The 21004-nt window shown below is 40.2% G+C and overlaps 3 protein-coding genes across 3 annotated transcripts in view; all 3 read right to left on the bottom strand.

The window, feature by feature from the left end:
- LOC114036913 (protocadherin beta-2-like) overlaps positions 1 to 6726 on the bottom strand; it is an 8677-nt gene extending 1951 nt beyond the window's left edge. The window contains exon 1 of the mRNA XM_027853726.1: positions 4365 to 6726. Coding sequence (XP_027709527.1) covers positions 4365 to 6387 — 2023 coding nt within the window. The 5' untranslated portion in view covers positions 6388 to 6726. The remainder of the gene's footprint in view (positions 1 to 4364) is intronic.
- A 3892-nt stretch (positions 6727 to 10618) lies between these two features.
- Positions 10619 to 13799, bottom strand: LOC114038087 (protocadherin beta-2-like). The gene has a single exon (XM_027855239.1). It carries the CDS (start codon positions 13659 to 13661, stop codon positions 11268 to 11270), a length of 2394 nt encoding a protein of 797 aa, XP_027711040.1. The 5' UTR covers positions 13662 to 13799; the 3' UTR covers positions 10619 to 11267.
- A 3712-nt stretch (positions 13800 to 17511) lies between these two features.
- On the bottom strand, positions 17512 to 20097 carry LOC114038159 (protocadherin beta-2-like). Its single transcript, XM_027855362.1, has one exon. The coding sequence runs from the start codon at positions 19882 to 19884 to the stop codon at positions 17584 to 17586; it is 2301 nt and encodes a 766-aa protein (XP_027711163.1). The 5' UTR covers positions 19885 to 20097; the 3' UTR covers positions 17512 to 17583.
- Positions 20098 to 21004: the final 907 nt, after the last annotated feature.

Below are 21004 nucleotides of genomic sequence, written 5' to 3'. Positions count from 1 at the left end.
GTTTTAGGGTGCAGCTGCAAATACTCTTTGTTCCCTTTGAAAACGACTCTGGCCCCCCGGTTTGACAGCTCCCCTACCTCCAGGCCCAAGGTCTTTGCCATATTAGCCACAAAGGAGCCTCTCTCCATCTCCTCCACTACTGAAAACTGCTGCGGCTCTGAGGCCGCCCCAGACACACCCAGCAGAACAAGGAGAAAGAGAACTTGCCTTTGTTGCGGAATCATTGCTCCTTCTCGTTCCATTCTTCCTTTAGCCCCCTCCTCTCAGTCTGCGTAGCCCAGCTCGATTGCAAATGGTAACCAGAGGCTACCACTTTTGTCTGTCTGGTAGGGAAAACTGATCTCTTTCTCCAGGGGCAGCTAACAAAGCTCCCTCTCTGCTTCTGAACTGTCTGATTCTGGGCTCTTCCTGGGTATTGGTGTGTTCGCGGAGCTTTTCTGGCTCTTCTTAGTCTGCAGCGCCACCACGCGGTTCTTCATTATTTTTTTCAGAATGAAGTAAATAATGTCACAGAGAACATGTACCAGATATCATACTTTCAATTCTATTTTGTAAAACAAATGGTACATAGCTTCTTTTCTGCAGGGCAATCCATATCAATGCTATAACCACTCACAACGTTACCTCACAGCACACACATATAGGCATATGAATGTATTTATCTATATATATGTTTTTTTAAAGTTGGTTAAAATGGATATGATTCTGTCAAGAATGTAGCCTTCCAGACCTCAAAGGCAATAATGAATATTTGATCAGCAAAAGAAAGGACTTTTGCTAAAAAAAAAAAACAACATTATACTCAACTCTACAAAGCTTAAAGGGCAGGCAACCTTTTGAGAATAAATGGTGAAGAGTGAATGGGGTGTGGGGTGTAGTGAGGAGGAAGGAAACAGCAGTATCCAGGTTGTAAGCAACTGATATTTCCTCTCCCTCTCAAGTATGTTAACCTATAAGACCAAAAAGCTAAGATGTTTCTTATCTGATCTATCTAGTCATCAAAGGTCTTTCTTCTTTACAACTGTAATGGTTCAAGGGTTCTGAGGCCAAGGGGCTGTTTGTTAACAGAATCTGGATATTACTCTTTTATGATTCAATATATACCACCCAGGCCAGCTAAGTGGCATAGTGGATGGAGTGTTGGGCCTGGAGTCAGGAAGACACCTTCCTGAGTTCAAATCTGGCCTCAGACATTTCCTAGATGTGTTCCCCTGGGGAATGCTTAACCCTATGTTGCCTCAGTTTCCTCATCTGTAAAATGAGCTGGAGAAAGAAATAACAACAGCACCAATACCAGCCAGGAAACTGACTCTCAGGGAAGGGAGGGTTCTTAGCCCAGAATTGTTTTTCCCTGAAAAAAAAAAAAAAGGATTTCTTGGAAGGTTCATCATAGAAGATGATAAAGTTTTTATCTGAGCTAATCAGTTTGGAAAGGGGGAGGCAGTAACCTGGCAAATGGAACTTGCCTCAAGTCTTAGAGAATGACTCTTATAGGAATTTCAGGGGAAAAAAGAAAAGGGGGAAAAAAACCAAAAAGCATTATTTTAGCATTTTAAATCCAGCACAGAAGAAAGCATAAGGATACATAGATAAGCAATGCAATTTTGAAAATACCATCAAATTTCTAATATGTGCATTTTAAAATAAAGTGAAGGTAATAGAAATTTGTGGCTTCATATACAATACCCAATTCTCTTTTTATGGAATTGTTTTGTGTGTTTGTTAAGCTTAGAAATAAAAAAAAAGCTTTAAAATATTTTTTAAAAAAACAGAGAGAAAGAGAGAAGAAAGGAGAGAGCAATCTGAGGAAAACTTTACTCCTTTCCTCTCATACCAGGAAGATAACACCTTATTTCACCAAATTAACTTCTGAAACAATCAGAAGAGCAAAAAGAAGAAACAAAAACAAAAAAATAAAATCCCAATGGAGTATATGCTGATTCTATCTGCGGAGAATGTTCTGAGATTGGAAACTCCCACATCCCAACTTCACATTCTCTATTTTAGGTTTTAATGATATAAGATCATGGGAAAATAACTGCAGGCAACTGGATCGTATCTACAGTAATGTTACCCAAAAAAAGAGGCAGCACAATCTGGGAGACAACATGTTTAGTTGGAGTCAAGAATACCCAGTCAAATATCCTTCCTCTGACACTTTCTACTTATGTCGCCAATGTTAAGCCACTTAATATCTATGCGTCAGGGGCTACTCCATAATGATGGTGTATTAAGTCACAGCTGAGTTGTTCCACAAGTTGAAGAAATCCCAACTCTTTTGTGCATTAGGTCATGAAAAGAGGAAAAGTTCCTGCCCCATATTGAGCCCCAAATAATGATAGAGTAAGACATGGTATATCTTCTTAATCTGTTTTTAAACATAGTTTAAAAACTTGTATTTTTTTTTTGCAAATTAAAGAATAGATTGTGGTCTCAAATAAATGCAATTTTCTTTTATTTTCAAATCCGGGTGATTATATCTTGTATGAAAAGTAAATAGTATTTCTTCAAAATTGAACATTGATTGAACTGGAACTGAGTTGAAAGACTTGTGAAGATCCTTCCAGTTCAGACATTCTGTGATAAAATTCAGAAGGGCTATGAATGAATTCTCTCAAAGGCCTCAGACAGATATAAAAGCACACACTTTGTCCAAGATGGTGACAGTCATGAACTGGCATGTTCCCCAAACTGAAAAATGATTTAAATAACCAGAAGGGAAAATGAAGATGTATTTATTTAAACTTATTTTCAGGCCTTGAGGAGGGAAAGGAATAAGCATTTATTTAATACTTATGTGCCAGGCACTGTGCTAAGATCTTTACAAATATCATCTCATTTAAACCTCACCACAACCCTGTGAGGTAGATGCCTTGGCCTTCTAAAGGATGTAAAAATTCAAATCTATGAGATTGAAGGAAAAAAGTGGCATAAACATATACAAAGTAGCTCACAAGAATAACTTCCCAGAGCCATAACAACAGGTACTACTCTACTTCTTGAAATTTATTAAGAACATTTAAACATTAGAAGTCATCATTAATGTGCAATGTCATTAGAATATTCAGAGGTCAAAAGTTTGCATTTAGTATTTCATAATTGGCTTCAAACCAAGATATATTCTTTCTTCACAAGAATTTACCATATACTTGTCTTTATTAGCTTCATAAAGGTGTATTCTAGCCAATTTTTTTCACCAATACCTTAGTGTTCTTCATTAGTCCTTGTTATTTTCCAAAACCAGGCATTGCTTAGGGGATTGTCATCAGAAACCACAAATAAGAATATTTTCAGTGATATCTATGCACCATTTAAAAACAAAATCTAAGCAAATACCTTGATTCTTAATATTTTTTAAGTACATGGGTAATTATAAAAACTCTAGGAGCTACATCTTATAGGTTACAAAGTCATCACGGTTTTCTGAAGATCTTTCATTAATAAAGGGGGTAGCAGGCAAATTAGAGGAGAAAAATCCCCCAGAAGGTCAGAACATATGCCTAGATTGCCCTTTAGGAGAACCACAATTGTTTTCATCAACATAATAAAACCAAACTTTTGGAAAACATTCCTTTGTAGGTGACATGGGATTGGATAACTCTGATTGAGAGTATGGAGTCACAATCAGGTTGGAATATGTGGGAAAACATTTGCTGAATTATTTGACTGAAGAATGTTAAAATTTAAGTTTTGAATGAGAAAAGGAACATACACTGATTCACTCATTTAAAAAAATAATAGAATAACTGGGATAAAATTCAAAGATATAAAGAGTACAAAAGGAGGAAAGAGAGAAAGATTTACAGGGAAGTGATGCAGGGGAAAAAAGGAAAATGTGTGTGTAGAGGGGGAAAGAAAAGATAAATACATTATGATATAATGTAATAGTATAAAAATCTATTCTTTCATGCTACAGGGAGATAGGCAACTAATGAGAGGAGGAAGGGAAAGAATCCATAAAACCTGGCCTCTATGCATTGAAGCACATATCAAACTCTAATTAAAGCAAAAACTATTCCTTGAGGCTAAGTTTTGAATTGAGTCCTCATTTCCCTCCAAAGTAGAAAGGAAGGGAACAATCGGCTTCAGGAACTTAAATTCAGTGGTCCCTGAGCCACTGGCCAGACACGCCTCATACTGGTAACTCTGGGACAGGGTCCCTGTCCTGCTGACATCCACCAAGTGTCCTGGGAAGGGGCCATTGGAAGAGAAGCGACTAATGTCGGTGGTGTCCTTCTTCCTCTTCCACAGGCGAATGGCAATGAACATAATAACAGAGACCAGAAAGAGAAAGGACACACAGGCCAGGGAAATGACTAGATAGTTAGTAAAGGAGTCATTCTGGACCTGCTCCTTAGATGCATCTGGGAGTTGCAGGTAAGGCTCAGAGAAGCCATCCACCAGGAGCACATTCAGTGTGGCCATTGTGGATAGAGGTGGCTGTCCATTGTCCTTCACCAACACCAGGAGCCTCTGCTTGATGGCATCTCTGTCACTGATGGGCCTTGCTGTTCGAACTTCCCCATTGTGGGCCCACAAAGTGAAGAGTCCTGGGTCTGTGGCCTTGAGCAGCTGGTAGGAAAGCCAGGAATTCTGTCCCCAGTCCCTATCCACAGCCACCACCTTGGTCACCAGGTAACCTAACTCTGCAGCTCTGGGCACCAGGTCATTGCAGGGAGTTGTGCCATTCTGCAAGGGGTACAGCACAAAGGGAGAGTTGTCATTCTCATCTTCTACCAAAACCTGAACCAGAACCTGGCTGCTCAGAGATGGGGAACCACCATCAGCTGCCCTCACAGTGAACTGGAAACCTTGGATAGCTTCATAATCCAGGGATCTCAGAGCATAGAGATGGCCATTGTCTGAGTTGATGGAGATGTAGGAGAAGAGGGGCAGTTCTCCAGTCTCTGGAGGCAGCAGGGAGTAGGTGACTTTGGCATTGATTCCTGAGTCTCTGTCACTGGCACTGACACTGCCAATGTGTAGGGCAGGGCTGTTGTTCTCCTGGAGGTACAGTTTGTAGGCTCTCTGAGAAAACATGGGAGGGTTATCATTGACATCGGAGATGAGCACAGCGATATTGTGCTCAGATTTGAGCCTGGGGGATCCCAAATCCATGACTGTTATAGTGATATTGTACTCAGCCCTGCTCTCTCTGTCCAGTGCTCCCTCTGTTACCAATGTGTAGAAGTTTTCAACGGAAGGTTTCAGGGCAAAAGGAAGATCATCTTGGATGAAGCAAATCATCTTTCCATTTTCTCCAGAGTCAAGATCTGAAACACTGAAAACAGCCACCACAGTCTTGGGAGAATTCTCTGGGATGGGACTAGTAAGTGAAGATACAGTCAGCTCTGGAGGATTATCATTCAGATCTATCACCTGGACAACAACAGTACATTCTGCCGAAAGACCTCCACCATCTGTGGCCTGAATATTTATAGTGTAAGATTGAGTCAACTCAAAATCCACTTTTTCCCTTAGATAAAGTTCCCCCAATTCCTCTGTAAGGTGAAAAGTGTTTCGAATGTTTTCAGAGGCATGCAAAAATGTGTAAGATATTTCTCCATAATTTCCTGCGTCTAAGTCTGTGGCTGATACTGTGACAACCCTGGATCCAATGGAAGTGTTCTCCAGGATCTGAACTTCATAACGGAGCTGAGCAAACACGGGGGCATTGTCATTGATATCCACTACAACGACTCGGACTTGGGCAATTCCAGACCTTGGTGGGACTCCCCCATCCACTGCAGTGAGAGTTAAAGTGACCTCAGATTGCTTCTCCCGATCCAATGGCTCATCCAGTACAAGCTCGGGGTATCTCCTGCCCTCACTGCTCTCTCGAATTTGAACATGGAAAAGGGAATTGGGACTGATTGTATAGTTCTGGATACTGTTGTTTCCTACGTCTAAATCCTGTGCATTTTCTAGTACAAATACAGTCCCGGGAGAAGTGCTCTCCGAGATTTTTAGGAGCATCTCAGTTTCCAAGAACACTGGTGAATGATCATTAATGTCTTGTACCCTTAATTCCACCAGAACAATTTGAAAGGGGTTTTCTAGTAAGACCTTAAAATGTAGCACACAAGGCTCGGCGGGGCCGCACAGCTCCTCCCGATCCAGTTTCTCTCTCAGGCGCAGATCCCCAGTTCTATGGTTCAGCTGCAAATAATCTTTGTTCCCTTTGAAAACGACTCTGGCCCCCCGGTTTGACAGCTCCCCCACCTCCAGGCCCAGGGCCTTTGCCACATTGGCCACAAAGGAGCCTCTCTCCATCTCCTCCACTACTGAAAACTGCTGCGGCTCTGAGGCCGCCCCAGACACACCCAGCAGAACAAGGAGAAAGAGAACTTGCCTTTGTTGCGGAATCATTGCTCCTTCTCGTTCCATTCTTCCTTTCGCCCCCTCCTCTCAGCCTGTGTAGCCCAGCTCGATTGCAAATGGTCACCAGAGGTTACCACTTTAGGCCGTCTCGCTGGTATCTCAGAAATATGAAAGCTCCGAACCCTTCCTATTGTTCCAGCTAAGAAAGCTTCTTTTCCCCTTCTTGACTGATTCAGGCTTGTCTGTCTGGGAAATGGCGTATCCGCCGATCTTTTCTGTGTCTTCTTAGTCTGCAGCGCCACCACGTGGCTATTGTCATCATCTCAGAATGCAGTAGTTAATGCACGGAATATGTGTTTCTTCAAATCAGATGCCGGATGTTGAATTCCTCTATGTACTTCAAAAGATTTCTATAGAATCTATATCAATGTTGCAAGCACTAAGAATTGACACTATTTCTGGTTTAGGACACTTTGTCCAACACCTCACAGATACAAGTATAAATTAAAGATACACCCTGTGAAAGGAATGCAGCCATTAGGGCATTTTGACACAATATTCAAGCTGAAAAAAAAAGCCACATGTTCATCTAGTAGGCCCACTGGGTATGGTTTTTAGAGATCCTAAGGCAGCGCAAGAATACATGGTAAGCTTGTGTGAAAAAGGAAGCATTTTGACTTTATTTTCAGCTATACACGTTCTTCTATTTCTGGAGTCCAAGAGTCTCTAATAAATACCAGACAGAATCACATACTTCTGGTTTGATTTTGCAAGTTTTTAAAGGCTCTGTTTAACTGAATTGGAGGAATGACCTTGTGTTTTCAGGACTCTTTGCCGGCAAGGATGGGATACTATCCACTACTCCTCCCCACCCCAAATATGTGTATGCATATTCCTAAAAATCCACTCACCTAGGACCTGATTCCAGGAAATTATATCTCACCTGTATTTTTTCAGAAAGCAGATCCATTTTCCTGATTCTGGGCAGAAAGAAAGAATGGGAGGATGATCTACTTGTTGATTGCCACCCATTATTCTAAGGTTGATTCAGTCTAAGTCCTGTATGAAAGAATGGTTCTGAGCTGCCCCTTATTTTAAAATGGTTTTATAATTTTTCTTACATTCTTATCACCTCCCAATCATCTACAAACATCCCTCTTAACAATAAAATACAATTAAGCAAAGCAAATAAGTACAACAGGAATGCCTAAAAATTATATGCACCATTCAACACCTATAGTCAATCAGTTTTCTGCAGAGAAAGAGGAGACATACTTCACCTTCTGTCCCCTAAAGACATAATGGGTGACTCCATTGATTGGAATTCTGAAATTTTTCACATTTGTTTTTCTGTAGATAGTTGTGCTTAAATTGTAATTTGTTCTCCTCCTTCTGCTTTAGTTGCGGTGTCAGCTCTTGCAAGTCTTCCCAAGATTTTCTGAAATCATATTTGTTTCTTTGTATTTGTTATTTCTTACTGTATGATAATAACTGCATTAATTCATATATCACAATGTATTTAGTTGTTTGTTAATGGATGGGCACTTATTTTCCTTTCAGTTCTTTTCTACTACCCCAAAAAAGCCCCCCACCTCCTACATCACACTACTTTACTTATGTTAATGTGTACAAATACTTTTTACTTGGGTAGTGTTTATTTTATAATGAACTAAGGTACCCATGTTCTAGGTATCTAAGTTTCTTTGGGAAAACTCATTCAGTGAAAAATCCACCTGGAGGCTTGTGAAATAGCCCTACAAAAACCCAAAGAAAAGAATAAGACCCTTTCATGGGAGGTTAGGCTGATGTTGCACATTCCAGGATGCTATGGCAGAGAGAACACTCTCCTTTCCTGCCTTCACATTCACATATTAGTTTTTTATGTTCAAAATTATTGATATCTTTTGTTTTTTCATACACTCATTTGCCAATAAATCCTTCCCTCTTCCCGTTCTCAGGCACTCATCAGTAATAATGAAGAGAAAAAACAGATCAGCAAAGCTAACTAATCCATCAATGAAGTTGTGTAATGTAGCTAATCTTTTCTTCTTTGGGGCCAAACTTGTGCATTATAATTTCATATCATTAATTTTGAATTTTGGTTTTCATTTCCATTTATTTTGTTTAAGTAATTATTTATATTGTTTTCCTCTTTCATGTTTTCATTTTGTACCACTTGGTGTTTGTTTTCCCATGATTTTCTGTATTATTCAAATTTATTGTTTCTTTCAGTGCAGTTGGATTCCATTACATTCCTGTACCACAATTTGTTTACCCATATGCCAGTTGATGGACATCAGTTGTGTTTATAGTACTTTCCTACTTATGCATTAGCTATTTAGTAACAGAATATCAGTGAAGATAATTAGTTCATTTTCATGTGAATGTAACCAAAAGAGAGGCACATTGGCCTCTTGAAGAGGCAGGACCTGGAATCATGAAAATCTTGATTCAGAATCATCTCTGATAGTTACAGTGTGATCTTCAGCAATTTCCTTAGCCCCTAAGAGCCTCAGGCATATCTATTGTCACTTAAGGGTAAAATGTATCTGCTCCATTGTGGAGTTTGAGTATCTTGGGATGGTTTTCCATCTTAATCTGAATTTGTTCACATATTTTTAAAATTTGTTTATATATTAAAAATGATGATTTCTTTTGGAAAGTTAGATTGCATGTGTCTGTTTTAAGTAATTGATTTCTACTTTCCAATATTGGTAATTGTGCCTTGTTCCACAAAAGTCTGTATTAATTTATATTTCTTCAATTTTAAACATCAAAATATATTAAAAACAATGAAGGGAATAATTGGCCTGAATAACTTGGGGGAGACAATATGTACAACTAAAATTCAAATCCTATCTCTGATTATTATTACTTGTGATATTGGACAAACAATTTTATATCTCTTGGTCTCAGTTTCCTCATCTGTAAAACTAAGGGTCTGGAACAGGTACTTCTGAGGTCTCTTTAGCTCTAGATCTATTATCTTATAACCCTTCCATGTCTGAAGTTCTTTGATCATTTTTAAATGGGCTCATGATCATGTCTCTCAATGGCCACAGATTCAGATATTTAAAAACACACCACTTGATATCACTCCTCTCAACAAGATGTTAATATCCCTGGATTGGAAAATCCCATAAAGTGGGGAATTAAGAAGATACCTTCAGGGAAAGGAAAAAAGGAAATGTTCATTGAAAATGATTTTACTTCAATCCTATTTCTTTTGAAGGATGTTCAGCAACAGATCTGTGGGACTTCAGGAGAAAATTGTTACAAGCCTATTAAAATTGTACACCAGGACTACCTTTCAACACAACAGCTTAATGTAAAGATTAATTATTGTCATTAATTTATAATATTACTGAGAATTAAGAAATCAGAGTAATATGTTTCCTTCATAATTAAGTGTCTCCACATGGAGATAAATTCTATATTCCAGTTAATTCATTTTATGGTTCCTTTCATTGACTTCACAAAGGTGTATTCTAATAAAATTTTATACTGATTCCTCAATGTTCATTATTTTTCTATCATTTTCCCAACAGTTTTTACAGCTGAAGATCAAAATCAGAGACAATCATTAAGAGAATATTTTCCATTGTGCTTATCCTGTGACCCAGCAATACCACTACTAGGTCTGCACCAAAAGAGATCAAAGGAAAAGGATCCATATGTACAAAAATGTTGATAGCAGCTCTTTTTGTGATGGCAAAGAATTGGAATTAAGGGGATGCTCATCAATTGGGGAATGGTTGAGCAAGTTGTGGTATATGAGTTTGATGGGATATTATTGTGCTATAAAAAATAATGAGCAGGATGCTTTCAGGAAAACCTGGGGAGAATTACACAAACTAATACAAAGTGAAATGAGCAGAACTAGGAGACAGTACACAGTATTGTACACAGTAACTACAATATAGTATCATAATTAACTATGAATGACTTAGCTATTCTCGGCAATAAAACGATCCAAAACAATTCCTGAGGACTTATGATGGAAAATGCTATATACCCCCAGAGTAACAATTGATGGAGTCTGAATGCGGACTGAAGTATATTTTTTACTTTATTTTTCCTGGGGAATTTTTTATTCTTGGTCTGTGTCTTCTTTTTGCAAGATGGTTAATGTGGAGATGTTTTACATGACTGCACATGTATAATCTATATCAAATTAGTTACACTCACAAGAAGGGAGAGAATTCGGAGCTCAATTGAAAAAAAAACCAAATGCTAAAACTTTTGTGTTTATATGCAATTGAGAAAAATAAAAATAAACAACATACATACTAAAATGAATATTTTCAATGTAGCTCATTGTTTAAAAATATTATCCAATGGAATTCCATAAACATGAAAGAAAAAGACTATGGTTGTGTGTAAAATTATAGTAACTACAGCAACAAAGTTGTAAAATCATAGCACCTCTTTGAAAATTTTTGATAACATAAAGGCGCATGAAAAGGAGAAAAATACAAATGACTAGGACCTGAATTACCATTCAAGAGGAGCACAATTGGTTCATCAAGAAAAGGATGAACCTTGGAAAACATTTTCTAACATGATACAGCAAGTGATACATGAAGGAGAGAATTCCATAGAAATCAAGACTGAGTATGTTCAATATATGTATGAAATTACTTGATCATAAGCAGTGACAATCTAAGTTTATAATGTGCTAAAGTTCACTTATTCCAAATACCTAATGAGAGATATGAGTAATCTAGAAAAAAAAAGCAATACAAAAGGAGAATAAAAAGACAAAAAGAATGAAGGCTCTTCAGGCTAAGGATGCAGAGAGAAGAGGAAAATGGGAAAATGGGAAAGAGGATGGATATTAAAATAAAATGGGATATCACAAAGTGTATTTTTGTGCTACAGAAAGAAGGAAGACCAATAAGGTGAAGTAGGGTGGAGGATGATCCATTCAAACATAGACCAAAATATTAAGTGAAGCAAAAGCTATTTCTCAAGTGTGAGTTCTCAGTAGGGTCCTTCCCACTTCCCTCAGCAGGTGGAAGACTAGGAAAAATGGGCTTCAGGAACTTAAATTCACTGGTCCCTGAACCACTGGTCAGGCAAACCTCATACTGGTAGCCCTGAGACAAAGTCCCTGTTCCACTGACATCCACCAAGTGACCTGGGAAGGGGCCATTTGAATTAAAATCACCACCATTAGTAGCATCTCTTTTTCTCTTCCACAGGTGGAGGGTGATGAACACAATAACAGAGACCAGGAAAAGACTGGAGACAGAGGCTAGGGAAATGACCAGGTAGGTGGTAAGGAAGTCATTCTTGACCTGCTCCTTAGCTGCATCTGGGAACTGCATGTAGGGTTCAGAGAAACCATCCACCAGGAGCACATTGAGTGTGGCCATTGTGGATAGAGGTGGCTGCCCATTGTCCTTCACCAACACCAGGAGCCTCTGCTTGATGGCATCTCTGTCACTAATGGGCCTTGCTGTTCGAACTTCCCCATTGTGGGCCCACAAAGTGAAGAGTCCTGGGTCTGTGGCCTTGAACAGCTGGTAGGAAAGCCAGGAATTCTGTCCCCAGTCCCTATCCACAGCCACCACCTTGGTCACCAGATAACCTGGCTCTGCAGCTCTGGGCACCAGGTCATTGCAGGGAGCTGTGCCATTCTGAAGGGGGTACAGCACAAAGGGAGAGTTGTCATTCTCATCTTCTACCAAAACCTGAACTAGAGTCTGGCTGCTCAGAGATGGGGAACCACCATCAGCTGCCCTCACAATGAACTGGAAAGCTTGGATGGCTTCATAATCCAGGGATCTCAGAGCATAGAGATGGCCATTGTCTGAGTTGATGGAGATGTAGGAGAAGAGGGGCAGTTCTCCAGTCTCTGGAGGCAGCAGAGAGTAGGTGACTTTGGCATTGATTCCTGAGTCTCTGTCACTGGCACTGACACTGCCAATGTGTAGGGCAGGGCTGTTGTTCTCCCGGAGGTAAAATTTGTAGACTCTCTGAGAAAACATGGGAGGGTTATCATTGACATCAGAGATGAGCACCGTGACATTGTGGTCAGATTTGAGCCTGGGAGATCCCAAATCTGTGACTGTAATAGTGATGTTGTATTCAGCCCTGCTCTCTCTGTCCAGTTCTCCTTCAGTTACCAATGTATAGAAGTTCTCAACAGAAGCTTTCAGGACAAAGGGAAGATCATCTTGGATGAAGCAAATCATCTTTCCATTTTCTCCAGAGTCAAGATCGGAAACCCTGAAAACAGCGACCGCTGTCTCAGGAGAGTTCTCTGGGATGGGATTGCTAAATGAAGACATTGTCAGCTCTGGAGGATTGTCATTCAGATCTATCACCTGAACGATAACAGTACATTCTGCCGAAAGACCTCCACCATCTGTGGCCTGAATGTCGATGGCGTAATACTGCATTAATTCAAAATCTAGTTTTTGTTTTAAATAAAGTTCTCCAGATTTTTCTGTTAGTTGAAAAGTCTTACGAATGTTTTCAGAAGCATGCAAAAATGTATACGATATATCTGCATTATTTCCTGTGTCTAAATCTGTTGCTGAAATGGTGACAACCTTGCATCCAATGGAACTGTTCTCAGGAATCTGAACCTCATACTGGGACTGAGTAAACACTGGAACATTGTCATTGATATCGACTACAAGGATTCGGACTTGGATAGTTCCAGACTTTGGTGGGGCTCCCCCATCTACTGCAATGAGAGTTAAAATCACCTCAGATTGCTCCTCCCGATCCAGGGCTTTATCCAGTACAAGCTCTGGGTATCTCTTACCCTTGCTATTGTTCCGAATTTGACTGTGGAAATGAGAGTTGGGACTGATAGTGTAGTTCTGGAGACTGTTGCTCCCTACGTCTAAATCCTGTGCATTTTCTAGTACAAATACAGTTCCGGGAGAAGTGCTTTCCGAGATTTTCAGTACCACCTCAGTGTCTAGGAACACTGGTGAATGATCATTAATATCTTCCACCATCAGTTCAGCCCGAACAATCTGAAAGGGCTTTTCCAGTAAGATCTGAAAAGGCAGCACACAGGGTTCGGCGGGGCCGCACAGCTCCTCCCGATCCAGTTTCTCTCTCAGGAGCAGATCCCCAGTTCTATGGTTCAGCTGTAAATAATCTTTGTTCCCTTTGAAAACGACTCTGGCCCCCCGGTTTGACAGCTCCCCCATCTCCAGGCCCAAGGCCTTTGCCACATTGGCCACAAAGGAGCCTCTCTCCATCTCCTCCACTACTGAAAACTGCTGCGGCTCTGAGGCCGCCCCAGACACACCCAGCAGAACAAGGAGAAAGAGAACTTGCCTTTGTTGCGGAATCATTGCTCCTTCTCGTTCCATTCTTCCTTTCGCCCCCTCCTCTCAGCCTGTGTAGCCCAGCTCGATTGCAAATGGTCACCAGAGGCTACCACTTTAGTCTGTCTGGTACGGAAAGTCGATCTCTTTCTCCAGGGGCAGCTAACAAAGCTCCCTCTCTGCTTCTGAACTGTCTGATTTCTGGGCCCTTCCTGGATATTGGCGTATTCGCGGAGCTTTTCTGGCTCTTCTTAGTCTGCAGCGCCACCACGCGGCTCTTCATTTTTCTCAGAATGAAGTAAATAATGTCACAGAGAACATGTATCAGATATCATACTTCCAATTCTGTTTTGTAATGAAAATGGTATATAACTTCTTTTCTGCAGAGTTATCCATATCAATGTTATAATCACTCACAACATTACCCCAAATCACACACATATATGCATACAAATATATTTGTTTATACATGTATGTTTTTTAAAAGTTGGTTAAAATGGATATGCTTCTGTCAAGAATGTAGCCTTCCAGACCTTCAGGGTAATAATGAATATTTTATCAGCAAAAGAAAGGACTTAGGCTTTTTTTTAAAAAAAAAGCCGTATTCAACTGTACAATACTTAGAGGTGCAGCCTTGTGAGAGTAAACAGAGAAGAGTAAATGGGGTGTGGGATGGAGAGGAAGGAAGCAGCACCATTTGGGTTGTAAGCAATTGATATTTCCTATTCTTCTCAAGTCTGTTAACTTATAAAACCAAGAAGCTAAGATGTTCTTTATCTGATCCTTTTTGCCATCAAAGGTCTTTCTTCTTCACAACTGGAATGGTGCAAGGGCTCTGTGACCAAGGGGTTCTTTGCTTACAGAATTTGAATATTACCCTGTTTTATGATTTGTTGTATACCACCCAGGGTAGGTAGGTGGCACAGTAGATGGAATCAGGAACACATATTTCAGAGTTCAAATCTGGCCTGAGACACTTCCTAGCTGTGTGACCCTGGGCAAGAGACAACTCAGTTTGACTCAGTTTCCTCACCTATAAAATAACCTGAAGAAGGAAATGACAAACCACTCCAGTATCTTTGCCAAGAAAACCACAAATGGAGTTAAGAAGAGTCACACAAGACTGAACAACAACGGCAACACCATCCAGGAAACTGACTCTCTGAAATCATGGTTCTTAGCCCAAAACTGTGTTTCCCTGGAAAGTAGGGATTTCTTGGAAGGTTCACCATAGACTAAATATGGGCAATAAAAAATGATGAAGTGTTTATTTGAGCCAATAGTTTTAGAAAGGAAGAGGCAGTAATCTGCCAAATGGGACTTGGCTCCTGTCTTAGAGAATAACTCTTACAGGAATGTGGGGTGGGGAGGAGAGAGGAAGAGTAAAAAACAAAGAGAGCATTATTTTCACATTTTAAAACCTGCACAGAAGCTGGCAGAAGGAAACTTAGATAAACGGAGTAATTTTGAAAATGACATTCAATTTATCATATGTACATTTTAAAGTAAGGTGTAAGAAATAGAGATTTGTAGCTTCATATACAATACTCTGTTCTCTTTTTACGGAATTTTTTTCTGTGTGTTTATTAAGCTTAGAAATAAAAAAGCTTAAAATATTAAAGGAGAGAGAGAGAGAGAGAGAGAGAGAGAGAGAGAGAGAGAAAGCAATCAGAGGCATCTTTTAACTTCATTCCATTCCTCTGCTACAAGGAGGATAACGTCCCTGATTTACAAAGTCCCTGTTTCACCAAATCAACTTCTGAAACAATGAGAAGAGCAAAAATAAGAAACAAAAAAAAAAGAGTAAAATTCCAGTAGAGTATATGCTGATTCTACCTGCAGAGAATGTTCTGACGTTGGAAACTCACCCATCCCAACTTCACATTTTCTATTTTACGTTTTAATGATATAAGATCACGGGAAATTAACTGCAGAAAACTGGATCATTTCTACAGTAATATTACCCAAAAAAAGAGGCAACATGGTTTAGGAGACAATATGTTTAGCTGGAGTCAGGAATACCCAGTCAAATATCCCTCCTCTGACACTTACTACTTATCTGACCATTGTTGAGCCACTTAATATCTATGTGCTAGGGGCTACTCCCTAACGATTGTGTATTAAGTCACAGCTGAATTGTTCCTCAAGTTGAAGAAATCACAAATCTTTTGTGCATCAGGTCATGAAAAGAAGGAATGTGCTTGCCTCATATTGAACCCCAAATAATTATAGAGTGATATATGGTACATCTTTTGATCTATCTTTTAAAATAATAAAAATAAAATAATTAAATAATAAAAAAACTTTTTTTCGAATTAAAGAATAGATTGTGACCTCAAAAAAATGCAACTTTTTTTTCCACTTTCAAATCTAGGTGATCATATCTTGTGTGAAAAATAGAGGTGTTCCATAAATGGTATTTCTTCAAAATTGAACACTGATTTAACCAAACTGAGTTGAAAGACATTCTGTGATAAAATTCAGAAGGACTATGGATGAAGCCTCTCAAAGACCTCAGAGAGATATTATAAAAGCAATACTTTGTCCAACACTCATGAACAGGTATATTCCTAAAACTGAAAAATGATTTAAATAACCAGAAGGGAAAACAAAGACATATTTATTTAAACTTATTTTCAGGCCTTGAGGAGGGAAAGGAATAAGCATTTAGTTAATACTTATTATGTACTAGGCACTGTGCTAAGATCTTTACAAACATCATCTCATTTAAACCTCACTACAACCTTGTGAGGTAGATGTAAACATTTAAATCTATAGAATTGAAGGAAAAAAGTGGCATAAACATATACAAAGTAGTTCACAAGAATGGCTTCCCAGAGCCATAACAACAGGCACTACTCTACTTCTTGATATTTATATTAAGAACATGCAAAGATTGACAATCATCATTAATGTGCAATGTAATTGGAATATTCAGTGATCAGAAGTCAGCATTTAGTATATCATAAATGTCTCCAAGCCATGATATATTCTTTCTTTATAAGAATTTACCATATAGTTGTATTTATTAGTTTCATAAAAGTGTATTCTAGCAAATTTTTTCCATCATTACCTTAGTGTCTTTTATTAGTACTTGTTATTTCCCCAAAATAGGCATTGCTTATAGGATTGACATCAGAAACCACAAGTAAGAATATTTTCAGTGATGTCTACACACCACTTAAGAACAAATTCAAGCAAATATCTTGGATCTTAATTTTTTCCAAAGTACATGGGTAATTATAAAAACTCTAGGAGCCACAGCTAGTAGATTACAAGGTCATCACTGTTCTCTGAAGATCTTTCACTAATAAAGGGGAGGGGGGTAAATAAGAGGAGAAAAATCCCTCAGAAGGTCAGAACAGATACCTAAGTTGCCATTCAGGAGAGCCACAATTATTTTCACTGTCTTAATAAGAATGAACTCTTGGAAAACATTCCTTTGTAGGTGACACAGAATAGAATAATTCTGAGAGAATGGAGTCACAATCAAGTTTGAGTACTTGAAAAACATTTGCTGAATTATTTGAGGTTTGTTAAAATTTAAGTTTTAAATAAGAAAGGGAACATATGATGGTTCACTCATTTCAAAAAGAGTAATAGAGTAACTGGGAGAAAATTCAAAGACCCAAGGAGAACAAAAGGAGGAAGAAGAGAAAGATGTACAGGGACAAAATGCAGGGAGAAGAGGAAAAAGTGTGTGTAGAGAGGGAAAGAGAAGATAAATACATTATGATGCAATGTAATAGTATAAAAATCTACTCTTTTGAAAAAAAAATCTACTCTTTCATGCTACAAGGAGACAGGCAATTAATGGGAGGGGGAAGGAAACGAATCCATAAAACCTGGTCTCTATGCATTGAAGCACATGGCAAACTTTAATTGAAGCAAAAACTATTCCTTGAGGCTAAGTTTTGAATCGAGTTCTCATTTCCCTCTGAAGTAGGAAGGATGGGAACAATTGGCTTCAGGAACTTAAATTCAGTGATCCCTGAGCCACTGGCCAGACAGCCTCATACTGGTAACTCTGGGACAGGGTCCCTGTCCTGCTGACATCCACCAAGTGTCCCGGGAAGGGGCCATTGGAAGAGAAGCGACTAATGTCGGTGGTGTCCTTCTTCCTCTTCCACAGGCGAATGGCAATGAACATAAAAACAGAGACCAGAAAGAGAATGGACACACAGGCCAGGGAAATGACTAGATAGGTAGTAAGGGAGTCATTCTGGATCTGCTCCTTAGATGCATCTGGGAGTTGCAGGTAAGGCTCAGAAAAGCCATCCACCAGGAGCACATTCAGTGTGGCCATTGTGGACAGAGGTGGCTGCCCATTGTCCTTTACCAACACCAGGAGCCTCTGCTTGATGGCGTCTCTGTCACTGATGGGCCTTGCTGTTCGAACTTCCCCATTGTGGGCCCACAAAGTGAAGAGTCCTGGGTCTGTGGCCTTGAACAGCTGGTAGGAAAGCCAGGAATTCTGTCCCCAGTCCCTATCCACAGCCACCACCTTGGTCACCAGATAACCTGGCTCTGCAGCTCTGGGCACCAGGTCATGGCAAGGAGCTGTGCCATTCTGAGGAGGGTACAACACAAAGGGAGAGTTGTCATTCTCATCTTCTACCAAAACCTGAACCAGAACCTGGCTGCTCAGAGATGGGGAGCCACCATCAACTGCCCTCACAGTGAACTGGAAAGCTTGGATGGCTTCATAATCCAGGGATCTCAGAGCATAGAGATGGCCATTGTCTGAGTTGATGGAGATGTAGGAGAAGAGGGGCAGTTCTCCAGTCTCTGGAGGCAGCAGGGAGTAGATGACTTTGGCATTGATTCCTGAGTCTCTGTCACTGGCACTGACGCTGCCAATGTGGAGGGCAGGGCTATTGTTCTCCTGGAGGTACAATTTGTAGGCTCTCTGAGAAAACACTGGAGGGTTATCATTGACATCAGAGATGAACACTGTGATATTGTACTCGGATTTAAGCCTGGGGGATCCCAAATCCATGACTGTTATAGTGATATTGTACTCAGCCCTGCTCTCTCTGTCCAGTGCTCCCTCTGTTACCAATGTGTAGAAGTTCTCAACGGAAGATTTCAGGGCAAAAGGAAGGTCATCTTGGATGGAGCAAACCACCCTTCCATTTTCTCCAGAGTCAAGATCTGAAACACCAAAAACAGCGACCACTGTCTCAGGAGAGTTCTCTGGGATGGGACTGGTAAGTGAAGATATAGTCAGTTCTGGAGGATTGTCATTCAGATCTATCACCTGAACAACAACGGTACATTCTGCAGAAAGACCTCCACCATCTGTGGCTTGAATATTTATAGTGTAAGATTGAGTTGATTCAAAATCCACTTTTTCCTTTAAATAAAGTTCTCCCAATTTCTCTTTAAGGTGAAACGTTTTACGAATGTTTTCAGAGGGATACAAAAATATATAAGATATATCTCCATAATTCCCTACGTCTAAGTCTGTGGCAGAGACTGTGACAACCTTGGATCCAACGGAACTGTCCTCAGGGATTTGAACCTCATATTGGAACTGAGTGAACACGGGCGCATTGTCATTGATATCCACTACGAGGACTCGGATTTGGGCAGTTCCAGACCTTGGTGGGACTCCCCCATCCACTGCAGTGAGAGTTAAAGTGACCTCAGATTGCTTCTCCCGATCCAATGGCTCATCCAGTACAAGCTCGGGGTATCTCCTGCCCTCACTGCTCTCTCGAATTTGAATATGGAAAAGGGAGTTGGGACTGATTGCATAGTTCTGGAGACTGTTGTTTCCTACGTCTAAATCTCTAGCATTTTCTAGTAGAAACACAGTACCAGGGGTGGTGCTCTCCGGGATTTTTAGAAGCATTTCAGTTTCTGAGAACACTGGTGAATGATCATTAATATCTTGTACCCTTAATTCAGCCAGAACAATCTGAAAGGGCTTTTCCAGTAAGATCTTAAAAGGCAGCACACAGGGTTCGGCGGGGCCGCACAGCTCCTCCCGATCCAGTTTCTCTCTCAGGAGCAAATCCCCGGTTTTAGGGTGCAGCTGCAAATACTCTTTGTTCCCTTTGAAAACGACTCTGGCCCCCCGGTTTAACAGCTCCCCCACCTCCAGGCCCAGGGCCTTTGCCATATTGGCCACAAAGGAGCCTCTTTCCATCTCCTCCACTACCGAAAACTGCTGCGGCTCTGAGGCCGCCCCAGACACACCCAGCAGAACAAGGAGAAAGAGAACTTGCCTTAGTTGCGGAATCATTGCCCCTTCTCGTTCCATTCTTCCTTTCTCCTCCTCCTGTCAATTTCTGTAGCGCAGTTCAACCACAAATGGCAAGCAGAAGCTACAATTGTCTCCTGCCCTGTTGAAACCTCAGAAATATGCAAGGCAGGGTCCTTTCCCAGAGTTCCAGCTAAGAAAGATTCAGCTCTCCTTCCCTACTGTCTTTGTTGGTATTGACGTATCAGCTGATTCTTTGAGCCTCTTCTTAGTGTGCAGCGCCACCACGCGGTTCATTTTATTATGCTTCTCTTCCGTTAATTTCTCAAGTACTGAGTACCTCTTCTCAGACAGCTTATCTTGAATTCTGGTCTGAATTTGACAGAGTTTGTAATATCTTAGAAAAGATATTTTCCGGTAGAAAGAGGGAGATCTGGATCAGCGCTGTAACCATTCACAACTTTGCCCCAAACCACACAGATGTGTGTTATTTTCAGTTCGTTTAAAAGGAGCTCAGCCTTCAGTCAATGATGCAGCCCTCTCTTGTTCCGGCAAACATTAGGGTGTTTCACAGGTTGCACACGAACTCTTTGGGTTAAGAGAAAGTCACGGCACATTCTACAATGCTTAGGGGATACAGCCTTTAGAGAACCAGGGTAAGAGAGGGAGTAAATAGCCAAGACTGTGTGGGAGAAAGGAAGAAGCAGGGTTTTTTTTTAAGCTAATGCTTTCTGTTCTGAAGTCTGTGAGCCTATAAGACTGAAAAGAGATCCTAACAAGCTCTTGATCTTCACTAGTTGCTCATTAAAGGCCTTTCTGCACAACTAGAATTATGCAAGGACCCATTACCCAAGGATCTCTTTCCTGGTAAATTTTGGATACTACTGCCCCCTGCCTGTTTTATGACCCATTTATGACAACCCTTGAAATTAAGGCCATAGTGGTCTGAGCCCAGAATTGTGTTTTTCTAGAAAATAAGGATTTTTTGGAAAGGTTCCTTCGGACTGAGTGTGGACATCAGGAAAAGATGAAGAGTTTTTCCAGAGCTAGTCAGTTTAGAAGAGAAGAGGGAAATAATGTGATGATAGAATGGCTCTTGTAGTAGAAGGAAAGAAAGAAAGAAAGAAAGAAAGAAAGAAAGAAAGAAAGAAAGAAAGAAAGAAAGAAAGAAAGAAAGAAA

Source organism: Vombatus ursinus, unplaced genomic scaffold (assembly GCF_900497805.2).
Source record: "Vombatus ursinus unplaced genomic scaffold, bare-nosed wombat genome assembly UNPS02000481.1, whole genome shotgun sequence".
Lineage (NCBI taxonomy): Eukaryota > Metazoa > Chordata > Mammalia > Diprotodontia > Vombatidae > Vombatus > Vombatus ursinus.
This window is presented reverse-complemented; position numbering and strand designations above follow the sequence as displayed.

Bases quoted from the DNA above. Each gene is read 5' to 3' on its own strand.
- LOC114038087 (XM_027855239.1), bottom strand. From the start codon at position 13,661: ATGGAACGAGAAGGAGCAATGATTCCGCAACAAAGGCAAGTTCTCTTT.
- LOC114038159 (XM_027855362.1), bottom strand. From the start codon at position 19,884: ATGGAACGAGAAGGGGCAATGATTCCGCAACTAAGGCAAGTTCTCTTT.